General features: G+C 43.5%; 1 protein-coding gene across 1 annotated transcript; it reads right to left on the reverse strand.

Moving 5' to 3' along the window:
• Positions 1-9,711: 9,711 nt before the first annotated feature.
• FGFBP1 (fibroblast growth factor binding protein 1) lies at positions 9,712-10,815 on the reverse strand (the record flags this gene model as incomplete). The annotated part of the gene is made up of 1 exon (XM_080797678.1): positions 9,712-10,815. The coding sequence occupies one exon, from the start codon at positions 10,813-10,815 to the stop codon at positions 10,054-10,056; it is 762 nt and encodes a 253-aa protein (XP_080653804.1). The 3' UTR covers positions 9,712-10,053.
• Positions 10,816-12,918: the final 2,103 nt, after the last annotated feature.

Here is a 12,918-nt window from a genome sequence, read left to right on the forward strand (position 1 = left end):
CAATGTGTTCCAAGAGCTTTAAAAATGAGTGTGCTCTTGCCCTATCTTTTAGAGATAGGTGTTGAAATATTTATGAATAAAATGTTGTATGTCTGTGATTTACAACTAAACAATTGGGGGGGAGGATAATTGGGACATTGTATAGATCAAATGAGATTGGCCACAACTTGATAGTTGTTTAAACTGAGTGAAGGATACTGAGACATCAATTACACTAGTCTGTTTACTTACAAATGTATGAATTTTTCAGTAATAAACTTTTTATTACTTTCAAAAGCCAAATCTTAGACCTTGCAATCTACCCTCTAGGAATTTATCCTAAAGAAAACAAATTCCTAAATGTTAAAAGAAACGATTTATCTCTAAGGATAGTTTTCAACAGCATTCTTTATAATAAACAATTGGCAACAATCTAGTTTTGCAACAGTGGGAGGGTCTTACCATAATTTCAACATATCACACATTGCAAGATGTTTAAACTTAAAAAGATGTTGCAGAAACAAGTGTATTGCCAAAGATGTTCATGATATTTTTTGCTTGTAATGATTCAAGTAAAAAAGAAAAGTTATAAAAGCACAAGATACTATAATCCAATTAAAAATATTTTTACCTGTGTCTAAGGGAGAATGTGAGGGACCCACACCCAGGCACAATCAGTGTTGTCTCTTCATGGATGGGTCTGTGTTCTTTCTTACTTGTGTGCACTTTCTGGTTCATTTGCTGCTCTTCTTACTATGTACTACTTTTGAATTACCAAAAATGACTAGCACATTCTTTCTGTCTGATCCCCTCTTTTCCTTCTTTTAATGGTCCTTTTTGAATGAACACTACCCTTGGTTGAGGGTGCATGTACTGGGTTAAGGAACTGAAGGGGGTCACACCTTAGAGTCTTCCTAGCAAATGACAGTTATCTCTTAACCTTTGCCCAGGCTTAGGAGAAAATGAGCAGTTTGGGGATGGGGATGGAGGGTAAAGAGCAAAGTGGGTATGAAGGGAGAGGGGGGTGGCCATATTGCTTTCCACACTTGGCTGACACCTGTGATGAGGAATGTGGGGGTGAGAGGTTGTGGATGACAGAGAGAGGCATTGCCTGGCATGGCCCCTTCCCATGCCCCCAGCTATCCTGGTCTTGTCCCCTCCTACATGCCTCTGTCTATTGGACTACTTGTCCCCCCTCCTGGGATTGGCCTCCAGTTTTACCTTTGCCTGCCCTTTAGAACATGATGCTTCGTTTTGAGGGATGTTCCCTTCTTGATAACTGCCATCCCATCTGCTGACTCATTTTTGGGCTTGTGGTCTAATAATAAGGTTAAAGAACCAAGAACTAAACTATGTGCCAGAAAGACTACAAGTTGCTTCATAAACACCATTTCCTTAAATCACCAACACTGCAAAGGTGATAACATTCCCCTGTTCAGCAGACAAGAAGCTGAAAGAATCAGAGGAATGAATTGACTTGCCCAAGGCTCCCTAGGCACTGGGGTGGGGATGGGGGGCAGAAGTGGTTCAAACCCAGGTTCTTGCTCTTTCTGCTACGTGGTAGTTGCCTTCATGCCTGTATTTACACCTGGGAGCGTGGCTCTGGAGGCAGGCACCTGGGGAGACTCCAGGCTCTGACCCTGGCAAATGATGAACTTCCTTGCACCCCTGGTTCTCCTGATAATAGGATGGTCATGAAATGAGACCATGTGGAGGAAGCATGGTAAACAGTGCCCAGCTGAGCAGACTGCAACCTAAATTGCACATCACAGTTAACTGCAGAGCTTAAAAAATCCCCGAGCTGTTCAACCCCGTGATTCTGATATCATTGGTGTAGGAGCAGCCTGGGCAGTGAGCTTTTCTAAAGCTCCCCATGTGATTCTTACCTCTAGGTAAGGTTGGAATCACTGCCCCTAACATGCAGGAAGCATCCAATAAAGGTTCTGTCTGGTCCTCACACCTGCTTGGTTTGGCCCTACCTGATTCCCAGAGTCTGAGGGTTCCAGCCTCAAGATTCCTGGACAACAGTGGTGTCTGTTCTGGGGTGGCCCATCTGGGTTCTTGGACTCTTGCTTTTGCCAAACCTCAGCCTTCCCTGGTGTTACCAGTACATGGCTTAGAGAAAATCCCATGCCCAGTTCCAGGAAAGACAATTCTAGAGCACTTATGCTGGTAGGAGTGGGTGTAGTAGGTTTTTAGGCTCAAGACACCCTAGAGGCTCTGGGAAGCCTCCTGCGGTAGAGGAGAGCCCACCCTGGCTGGTCTTCTTGGGGGCTGTCACTTGACGTTGGAAGCGAGTTCTGGCAGCATACAGTATAAAAATACCATTGCCAAGTCACATTGCACATTGTGGTCAGGTTCTACAGTCAGTGCCTGCTTTGTAAAAACTGATTTTAGTCAAAATTACTTTCATGGCCTTCCTTTGGTTGAGTGCCAGAACAAGGCATTGGTTTGCATTTAAAGCTGAAATAAAATGCGTAATTCTAAATACCAGGAGATGACTGAGCATCAGCATACTCGCATCTTCCATGTTTCGTGTCGTTTCCTGTGGACCTGGGCAGGAGTTGTCTACTGCATTCATACCTTTACATTTCTCTCACTACTCCTGGCCCTCAGCAGAACACCTGCTGTTGAATGAACTGAGCAAACTGAGAATGTGCTATAAATTCCCCATTGTCTAGTGGGGGTGATTTTGTCTGCAGAGCATCTAGGACCCCCCACATCTAAAGGTGTACTGCCTCCTTGTGCAGGCTAGTCTATAGGAGAAAGGGTATAGAATCAGTGTCTCCAGGACTGCCAATCAATGTTTTGGTCCTTTTAATGTGACCAGATAGTTGAGAGAGTTCTCCCCAAGTTCCACCGGAGCCACTCTCTGTGTATATTTGTTTTGCCCAGTAACCCCCTTTCCCTTAAAGGTCTTAGCTTTGTTATCTCTTCAGGGAAATCTTCTCTGACTTGTGACCACTGCTTCCCTCTCCTCCAGCTACACCCGCTGCCCTATGCTGATTGCACCTCCCACCCCACCACCTGGCCCTACACCATGCTTGCATCCAACAGCACATTTACATTGGAGCTTCCAGCTTCTTGAAAGTGCTCTAGTGGTCAAATGATTGGACCCGGAGCCAGATTACTTTGACTTGACTTCCTTGTCTGATACTTACTAAGACCTTGAGCGAGTTTCTTGACATCGTCAACTTCTTCATAGGAAGAAGGGTAGTGCCTCCTTGTGGGAGACTGTGAAGGTTAAGTGAGATAATACACATGCATAGAGCAGTATCTGGCCTACAGTACATGCTCAGTAAACATTGGTTATTCTGCATGCTTATCCTGTTACCCAGTTCACAGCACACGGAAGACACTAGTAGCACTTGCTGCATGAATGAAGCTGAGTCTCTGAAATGTTAAGGAACATGCCGGAGTCACATGGCTAGTAAGTAGCAGAATCAGGATCCAAGTCCATATATCCATGACCAGAGCCCACTCTCTTATCTCCATGCGACCCTGCCTGAAAAAACACAGCTACGCTATAGTTCCCACCCCACTTCCCTTGACTTATCTGGAGGAGATGCTAAGTTTGGCAGGAGTTATGAGTCTGCCAGGCAGAACTAGTGCATTTCCTAGAAAACAGGGTCTTTTTGCTTCCTGTCTTCCAGAGAAGGCAGCCTGCTCAACCTTGGACCTTTTTATTTTTAGGTCAGTGTCTCCTTGCTGCCTGCCCTTCACTCTTTCCTGGTCCCTTCTGCTGCCTAGGCCCCTCTCATGTTTCCAGCAATCAGATTTTCTGGGGGTCCATGTTACACTCATGTTTTCCTTCAATTCTTATTCTTTCAAAACATCTTCATAAAATCAAAACCCTCTCTCTAATAAGGTTAATAAAATGGAGATCATGAAGGAAGGGACTTTATAATTAAATGTGTATCAGCTGGGAGAGATGCAGACCTTGCCATCTTTGTCAGGAACCTAGAGAACAGGCAACATCATGCCCTTTGGAAAACATGATGTTTAATAATAATAATAACAGAAAAACTAGAACAACAAACATAATTTTTTTTAATTTTTTTTTAAAGATTTTATTTATTTATTTGACAGAGAGAGATCACAGTAGACAGAGAGGCAGGCAGAGAGAGAGAGAGGGAAGCGGGCTCCCTGCTGAGCAGAGAGCCCGATGTGGGACTCGATCCCAGGACCCTGAGATCATGACCTGAGCCGAAGGCAGCGGCTTAACCCACTGAGCCACCCAGGTGCCCCAAACATAATTTTTGATCAATGACTGTGTTCCAAGCAAAAAGCTTGGTAATTTATATTCTTTGACTCGTCTACTTCATAAGAGTTTCTTCAGTGCTATTTTCCGGATAAGGATATTTAGACTTATTAGGACAAGAAACTTAACCTCTATCACATTTCTGGAATGGAAATTAAGGCTGAAGGTTGTCTTAAAGAAAGAAATCTTATCTCTTGACTCTCTTGTGGTTACACTGGTTTTAAAAATAATTAAACATGTATTGAGATCCATGCTTTGTACAACATGTTAGAAAAGCAGCAGTGACCAAAGCAAAGTCTGCTCTCAAGAAGCTTATATTCTAAGGAGAGGCAATAAGTCAATAAGCAAATGAAACAAATAAATGTCGTGCACGTCAGATGATGAGAAGTGGTGTGGGGAGAAGAAAGCAATGTTGAGGACCAGGGTGGCATCTGAGTTGACATCTGAAAGAAGTAAGGGAGTTCTCCATGTAGAGGGAAGAGCAAGTGCTAAGGGACTATGGCAGGAGAGTGCAGAGTGAGCTCTAGGAACAAGGCTAGAATGGCTGGAGCAGAGTAATCCCAGGATTACATCATAAGAGATCAGTTCAAAAAGTAGTGAGGGACTGGCTCTTACAGGGCGCTATAAGGCTCTGCAACAATCTTTGGCATTTACTCTGAATGAGATGGCAAGCCACTGGACAGCTTTTAGCAGAGAAGTGGGGTGCTCCTACTCAGACTTTGGAAGGGATGTCACTGCTGCTGTGCTAGAACAGACTCTACAAGGCAAGGCTGACAGCAGGAAGAAAATTAAGACACTACTGCAATAATCCAGGAGGATAGGCTGGGGCTTGGACCAGGTTGGCAGTGATCAGGTAGCAAAATGTCATATTTTGGAATATCTTCTTGAAAATGAGGATGGCAGGAATTGTAGATGAATTAGATGAGCTCAGTGAGAGGAGTCAAGTAGGACCCCACAAGGGTTCTGACCTGCACAATGGGAAGGATGACTTTATGATGAACTAAGTTGGGAAGGACATGGAGGAGCAAGAATTGGTGGTGGGGGGGGAAGATCAGTGGAGTGTTTCTGGTATATGTTGTTTAAGACACCTTTTGGATATGCAAGTGGTGATGCTGAGTGAGGCTGGAGGTCAGAAGAGAGGTCTGGCTGAAGATGTAAATGTGTGAGTCGTTGGCATGCATGTGGCATATGGACAGTGCCCCCCAGGGAGATGACCTGGGCAGCAGGTGGCTTGCAGCACTCAAGCTGCAGGTATAAGGGAGCTGAAGGGGAGATGCTGTGGTGAGTCACTGGTAGGCAGGTTAAGAAAGTCTCTACATTTGCCCTAAAGAACCAGCTTTGCCTTTATCTCCTATTTTGTGGAAAATGACTCTATCCAGGCCACGAGGGTGAGAGGTCTCCTGGGCCATTAAGTAGACGGTGGTCTTTGGGAGGTGATTTGGAACAGCCAAACTCCGTTTGGCATGGTATGTCTTGAGTCCCATGTAGCCTATCTAGAACATTTCCTACTTGTCTTCTCTCCCAATTAATTGGCTTATTCATTCATTCATTCATAACCAAATATTAGAAAAATCCATTGTGTAAGGATCACACTTTAGACTTTAAATCATGTCAAATCTTACTGAATGGATATTTAGACCCAATTTATAGATGAAGAAACTGAGAATAAGAAAAAAGTAACTTATCTCAGATCAAATAACTAAAAATTTAAACCCAGCTTCTTTTACTCTGAAGCCCATAATCTTTGCCCCTGCCATGATTCCTCTCCTCTTTTATTAACTCAATAAATATTTGTTCAGAATCTATTATATGCTGTCCTGTGACCCAATTGCTGGGGCTATTATGATAGATGAGTTGGAGACCATCTTTGCTGTCTTATTTCCCACACATCCAGCAAGGCTCCTAATGAATGTTTTCTTGCATATTGTTCATGAAGTGTTTCTGAGTGAGACATTTGAAGGTGAGTACTGTATGTGTGGTGTTATGAGAACCAGTACCACAGATGATGGCTGCCCTTGCATTTGTTGGTTCCAATCACTTTTGCCTCATTTCCTTGTTCTGCCAAAAACAATTCAGGAGGGAGGCAGGGGAAGAAGTGGATGGGTAGGAGGCAAGGTGAGATGGGCTGGACTCCAGAGATTCAAGTCGGCACTAGTATGGTTGTGAGTTACTACACAGAGACAGTGCTGCAGGCAGGGAAGAAGCCCTCTTAAAGCTGAGATGTAGTTTTATGAGGAACGTAAGAAAATCCCTTTACTGAGCTGCTTTAGGGGATGCAGACATGCCATCCTGAAGCCCCTCTTACCTGCCTGAGATCTTCCTGTCTCTTGCTATCAAGGGTAACTATATCTCAAGCATGCGTGCACACACACACACACACACACAGACACACAAGCTGGCCCCCTCCACTTCATATTCAGAAAGTCTCCAGAGAGAAAATATGGAGTGCCAAGTTGGATGGAAGCTAATGTAAAATCTGTGTTGTGTTTTTAAATTTGTTTTTTACTGTGTTTTTAAAAACATTGCCTTGGGATGTGACTATGAAGGAAGGCTAAGCATGAACAAAAGCTAAAGCTTTTAGCTTTTTTAGCTTTTTAGCTTCTGGAGCTTTCTTTTTGAAGGACATGAAAGGGACTGTAAATATGGAAGTATATGAGACATCCTGTTCACTTTTATTTGGTCTGCATCTAAAACCACAAGTTTGGGGCACCTGGGTGGCTCAGTGGGTTAAACCTCTGCCTTCGGCTCAGGTCATGATTCCAAGGGTCCTGGGATTGAGCCCCGCATTGGGCTCTCTGCTCAGTGGGGAGCCTGTTTCCCCCCCCTCTCTCTGTCTGCTTCTCTGCCTACTTGTGATCTCTGTCTATCAAATAAATAAATAAAATCTTAAAAAAATAAAAAATAAATAAAACCACAATTTTCACTCTTCTCTCATCAAGTGAAGAAAATCATGAGCTTCAGACACAGAAAGGCCTGGAGGACCTCCAGACCCTGGGTTTCTCACTTACAGGCTCTCCCACTTCATGCTTGGTGACCTTGGAAAGTTGCTAAGGTTTGCTGGGCCTCAGTTTCCTTATCTAGAAAATGAAAATGATAACACCTAACAGACAGCATTGTTGAGGGGATTATATAAGAGAAGGGGGCAAAGCCACTGGCATATACCAGGCTCTCAATAATTATTGTTTTTCTTTGTTTATTGTGTTAGGGAAAAACCCCGCTCACTTTAAAGAGTTTACCTAAGGAAATTTTGAACTTCCTCCACAGCTGGCCCTGTGGCTGGACTTTAGACAGTCATTTGAGTTGAACACCTTCTGTGCAAGCAGTGAGGCACTACGTGCTCTAGATTTATTGACCAATGTGAGTCTTAGAGCAGCCTTTCAAGGTGGGTTTCACCATTCTCATTGTTGAGATAAACTCCTTGAAGTTCAGAAGAATTAAGTAATTGGCACAGAGATACTGAGTGGGAAAAAACACAGGCAAACCTCTAGTCTGAGTCTAGGAAACTTCACCATGTTGGAAACAAACCTCCCAGTTCTGCCAGTGGCCAAACACCACGAGTGAACTAAGTACTACTTCATGGGCTGGGAGTGAGCTTAGAAAGTCTTTGAATCTAGTCTGGTCAGTTCTTCAATGTTTATGTCACTCAGGCTAGACCAGAGTTATTATTTAATGACCCCTGGAAGTGTTCAATAGTCTTTTCCTATTTCAGGACTACATGGAACTGAGATGTATGAGTAGGGGAGATCCATAGGGCTCACAATCTGTGTAGAATTTAAGGGAAAATGTCCCTTACATGAGATGGCTAGGAGAAGCTTGGAACAGACAGGGATGTTGGTTCAGTTCTCTTGCAAATGGGGATAAGGTTCACAAATCAGGTCATGGCCCCTGTCCTACAATGGTTCTGTAACCTTTGATGTTCCTGAACATGCCAAACCTGAGTCAGTCATTAGAATACAAACACCATGAGAACAGGGATTTTTTTTTTTTTCTTTTTGTTGGCTGCCATTTTCTAGTCCTAGAACAGTGTCTGCCATATAAAGTAATTTCAGGGCATTAGAACTGACTATTCCCTCTGCTTGGAACATCCCTATTCCAGAGAGTTACTAGGCTTGATTACTTCTATACATATCTAGACTCAGAATTCACCCCCACAGAGAAGCCTCTCCTGACCATCTGATCTAAGACTGGTTACACTTCATCACTGTTACCCCCTTCTCCTCCTTTACTTTCCCTCTATCTCTTGTATGTTTGTGATTTTGTCATCAATTTCCCACTGGTAGTTTCAGGGGGCTGACCATCCATACATTCATCTACTATGGACAGATGTATCTTCAGCACCTAGAACAGAGTCTGGCAGGTTCAGTGCTTAATAAATTACATGCTGAATGAATGCATGTATGCAGACTCCATGGAAAAAGTTTAGCACAGTGTCTGGCACATGGCAAGTGAGAGATAAATGTTAGTGTTGATAACGTAGGTAATGACACACTCTGGATTGGCCACTGACAATACTCAGTGTAGGTCCTGGTAATTTGGTGAGTGTAAATGGTCTCTCTTTCAAGCTACCTGACATTCTTCTCTGCAACCGACAGAGACTCTAAAGTGAGTGAGTGGTTTTTTGTCTTTTTTTTTTTTTTAACCATCTTTTGTTCTTTGCTTTTTGCTCTTAGTGAAATTGTGACAAGGTATTAGGACCACAACCTCCTCTCTCCCCAACTCTTGAAAAAAACACTTTCAGATCCTTCTTACTAACATGTAAATTACTAACAGTAGTATCATCTCTACTTCCCACCATATTCCAGCCACCTGGTCTCTCCCAGCTTCTAGGATTTTTATATCTCTTTGCTTTTACCCATGTTGTCATCTGCCCAAAGTGTCTTCATTCTGTCTCATTTCTTACCTAAGAATATTCTTTCCAAAATCCAGCTCCAGTAATACCTCTTCCATGAAGTTCAACCAGAGTTCTTCTAGCAGTTTCCACCTTCTTTTCCTGTTTACACTGGGGTTTTCATCACAGGACACTGTACTTAACCAAGCTTCTCTCCCCCAGGCCAGAAATGAACCCCTAAAAATCAGGGGTCTCACATATAGCAAGAAGAGATGCCCAGCTCTGACCTGAGTCAGTAGAGGGCATTCCTCTAGCTTGTGGACTTGGTTTTCCATACCTTCTGGGTTCAAATCCTTCCTTCCTTCTTACCATCTGTGAGACCCTGATTTGTTTTTTTAATCATACCATGCCTTATTTGACCCACTTGAAATCAGGGACCCTAATTATTACGGTGCAGTAAGCATCAAACACCACAGACCAATGGATGAAAGGAATAAGATAGGGATTTTGGAATGGGTCACATTGCAGATGACTTAGGATGAGTCATTACTTAGATATTTTTCCCACTGATATATGGGGACTATTTCGAGTTCATTGAAAGTAGACATAAAGAAACAAAAAATGATTGAACATATTTCTGAAAAATACCCAGAGCTTTATTAACTTTGTTAATTCAGCAGAAAGTGCATTGCACTGGAATCATCACTCTGGCTCATTCAGCTCAAAGAATGGTCCTCACTGTTCATATACCCATAGTTTTGTGGGGCATGGAAACATACATTGAGGTAAACAACCTCTAAAATAAAAATGTAAGGAAATGAATACAAAGTAAATTCCAAACCACAAAAACAAAAGTTACAAAATCTGTTTACATATTCCACTGCACTCTCATAGCACAAATGTTCATTTTACTCAGAGAGCTTGATAGCATACTGAAGGACTTTGACATAGCACCTCCTAAAGGACTCTGTTCTCTTTTGACTCATTAGCATGAACTGCCCTGGACCATAGAGATGAAGAATTGGCAGATAGAGCTCCAGGATTCCCCACAGTAGTCCAGGGCCGTCTTTGTTTGATTTATCAAGTCTGGGTCCTCCACACACTTTGGATCCTTGGTAGCTATGGTCTGAGTCTCCATTGAGCCCAAGGGGATATTCTCTTTGACCTTTTTCTGCTCCTTAGGGGATAACTCTTTGACCTTGCTAGGTTCCATGAGGAAGGCCTGACTGACTTTGCTCTGCTCCTTGGGAGAGGGCTCCATTAACTCCTGGGTGGGTTTCTTGTTCTGAATCAGAGTGGAGTTCACCAGCTTGAGATTGGATTCTGGAAACTTCTTTCTGCACACCCTGGTTTTCAGGATGGTTTTGGCATTCCCACAGATTACCTTCTGAGAGCGCAGGTTCCGACCTATTTGTTTCCAATAGACATTCTTTTTGTTTGACTCTAGGCAGGAAGTTGGATTGCCAGTAAAGACACAGGAAAATTTATTGTCCTCTCGGGTGCACTCAACTTTCAGGGTGATGCCCTCTTCTTGCTCAGTCACCACCCATCTGCAGTTGGCATGGTCTTGAGTGACAAACTTGCCTTTGGTCAGGCGTTTGGGTGGCTCAGTCTGGGTCTCTCCCAGAGTAGGCAATTTGGTGCCTTTGCTGACATGTCTATTCTTTACTTCCTTTTTGCCCTTCACCAGTGACACCTGAGCAACCAGAAGGAGGAAGGAGAGCAGGGTGAGGCTATGGGTCCTCATGGCTTCAGCTTGGTGGAAACCTGTTTGGCAAGAGCAGGTGAGTCAGTGCTGGGCAATAGTTCAGCAATGCAGAGCTGCAGGGTAACCCTCCCTCTACACTGACATATGCCTCCTTGCTTGGAAGTGAGATCAAGAATCCTGGCTCCTGGAATTATTAGACCAGCAGCTCATCTCTTCATATTTTGGCTTGAATTGAGTCCTGAATGTTAAAAACCTCCTACTCTTCCACCATTTCTTCACCACTCTCTGAGCCAAATAAACTCTCCTCCTCCATTCACTACTCCTTTACTCCTATGTTTGCTCACCCACTCACTCCCTCACTCCCTCACTCCTTCATTTACTCATTAAACAAGCATTTATGGAACATCTACTCTATACCATGCACTAGACTAGATGTTAAAAAAAAGTGAAAGAAGAGATAGCGCTTCTATTTAACACCTGCTGTATGCTATGACCTTGACCACTATTTGATTCTCCCTTGTTTAATCCACTCAAGAGCTGTTTCTGGTAAGTAAAAATAAATCACCCCCAGGTAACAGATGTGGCAGCTCAGGCTCACACTGGTAAATGAATTGTTCAATATCCCATATTGGGCAAGTGACAAAATGGGAAAGGAGCTAGAACTTATCTCTTTGGCTTTTATACCACCAACTTTGCTCACCTCTTGCATTTCCACTTTACTCTGTCCTTTGGAAAATACTGACAACCAATAAGAAAGTTAAAAACTACTTAGGGTTTCATTTGGTATAGTTCATGATAAGATGATTCATACTATCAGTGCTCCATTTTAAAAGTAATATAGATTTTGCTTGTATAAGGGACAGACCCAGAAAATGGTTCAGAACGTATTTCCATCCTGGGTTTGTGGTCTTTCCTCAGAATTGAAAAAGGGAGATAGACAGTCACAGGTATGTGGGCTCCTGAATGAAGGGTGGACGGGGGCCTAGGGACAACATGTAAAGACCTAGTTGTTCATCAGGGCATTGAGAGTCAGCCCGCATGGTCCCTGATAGGATCTTGAAGTTCTCAGTGTAGTGAGAAGAAAGGTGGGGAATGAAACTCTTAACAGAGCCAGACTCTTACCTTATTCAGAGTATGCAGATCCAATGTAATCTCAGATGTGGGAGTGAGGTGAGCTTGCAGGCTTACAGCTGTCTGATCTGCTGTGCCAGGCAGGGAAGGCCCTTTTTATTGAAGCCCTGGCAGATGAATTTTACAACACCCACCCCTGTCTATCTTTATCACACTCCTCCCAGCCAGGCCCCTTGGGAGGAAGCCAGTTACTGCAGGGAAAGTGGTTGGTGTAATCCTGTGGGAGGAGGTATATGTAGGGCATTATACCTGCTTCCTTCAAGTCCTTCCCTTTCCCCCAGTGGCCAGGGTAGGAGGATATCTCAGCCTTGGAAAGACCCTTCTTGATGGGATGAGGACCCCAGCAGCAATATCTATGGGGAGAGTTATAAACAATAGCAAAACTGTCATAGCTTCCAAGCCCTGTACTGCTTATTTTACCAAGAGCTCTCCCTGAATTCCCAATACACCCACCCACAATACAGTAACCAGGACTCCTATCATTTTACAATGGAAAATTGGAGCTTATTATATTTAGGGCTTGTTCAAGGTCACAATGCTGAGAGGATGAGGAGTCCAGAGTTGAACACTGGGACTACCCACATGCAGTCTGATCGTTCCTACTGTCTCTCTCTCAAGAAATGTTTGTGAATGATTGCCTGAAGCTGAGGAAGCCATCTTGGTTTCCGAGTCTATATTCACAGAGGCACCTGAAGTTACTGTGTGCACAGAAGAATCCATGGACTCCGAAAGGCTGGTGAAGAGTGAATTCCTGGTCTGGGGAATTTCTGCTGAAATCACCTTCGGGTCACACACGAGGACTTCCCTCTGGTCGGCCTTCCATAGGCAGAGTCTTATACTAGAATGACCTACATGGAATCCTGGAGATGGCATTCTTTTAGTTGTGTGAGCTTCCCCAACCAATTAACCTCTCTGAACCTCCATTTGTTCATCTACAGATTGCTGACAACAGTAGCACTTTATTTTGGGCTCATACTAAATATTTTATGGGGCTAAACTGTTCACATAAAA

The sequence above is a fragment of the Martes martes genome (assembly GCF_963455335.1).
Source record: "Martes martes genome assembly, chromosome: 2".
Taxonomy (NCBI): Eukaryota; Metazoa; Chordata; class Mammalia; order Carnivora; family Mustelidae; genus Martes; species Martes martes.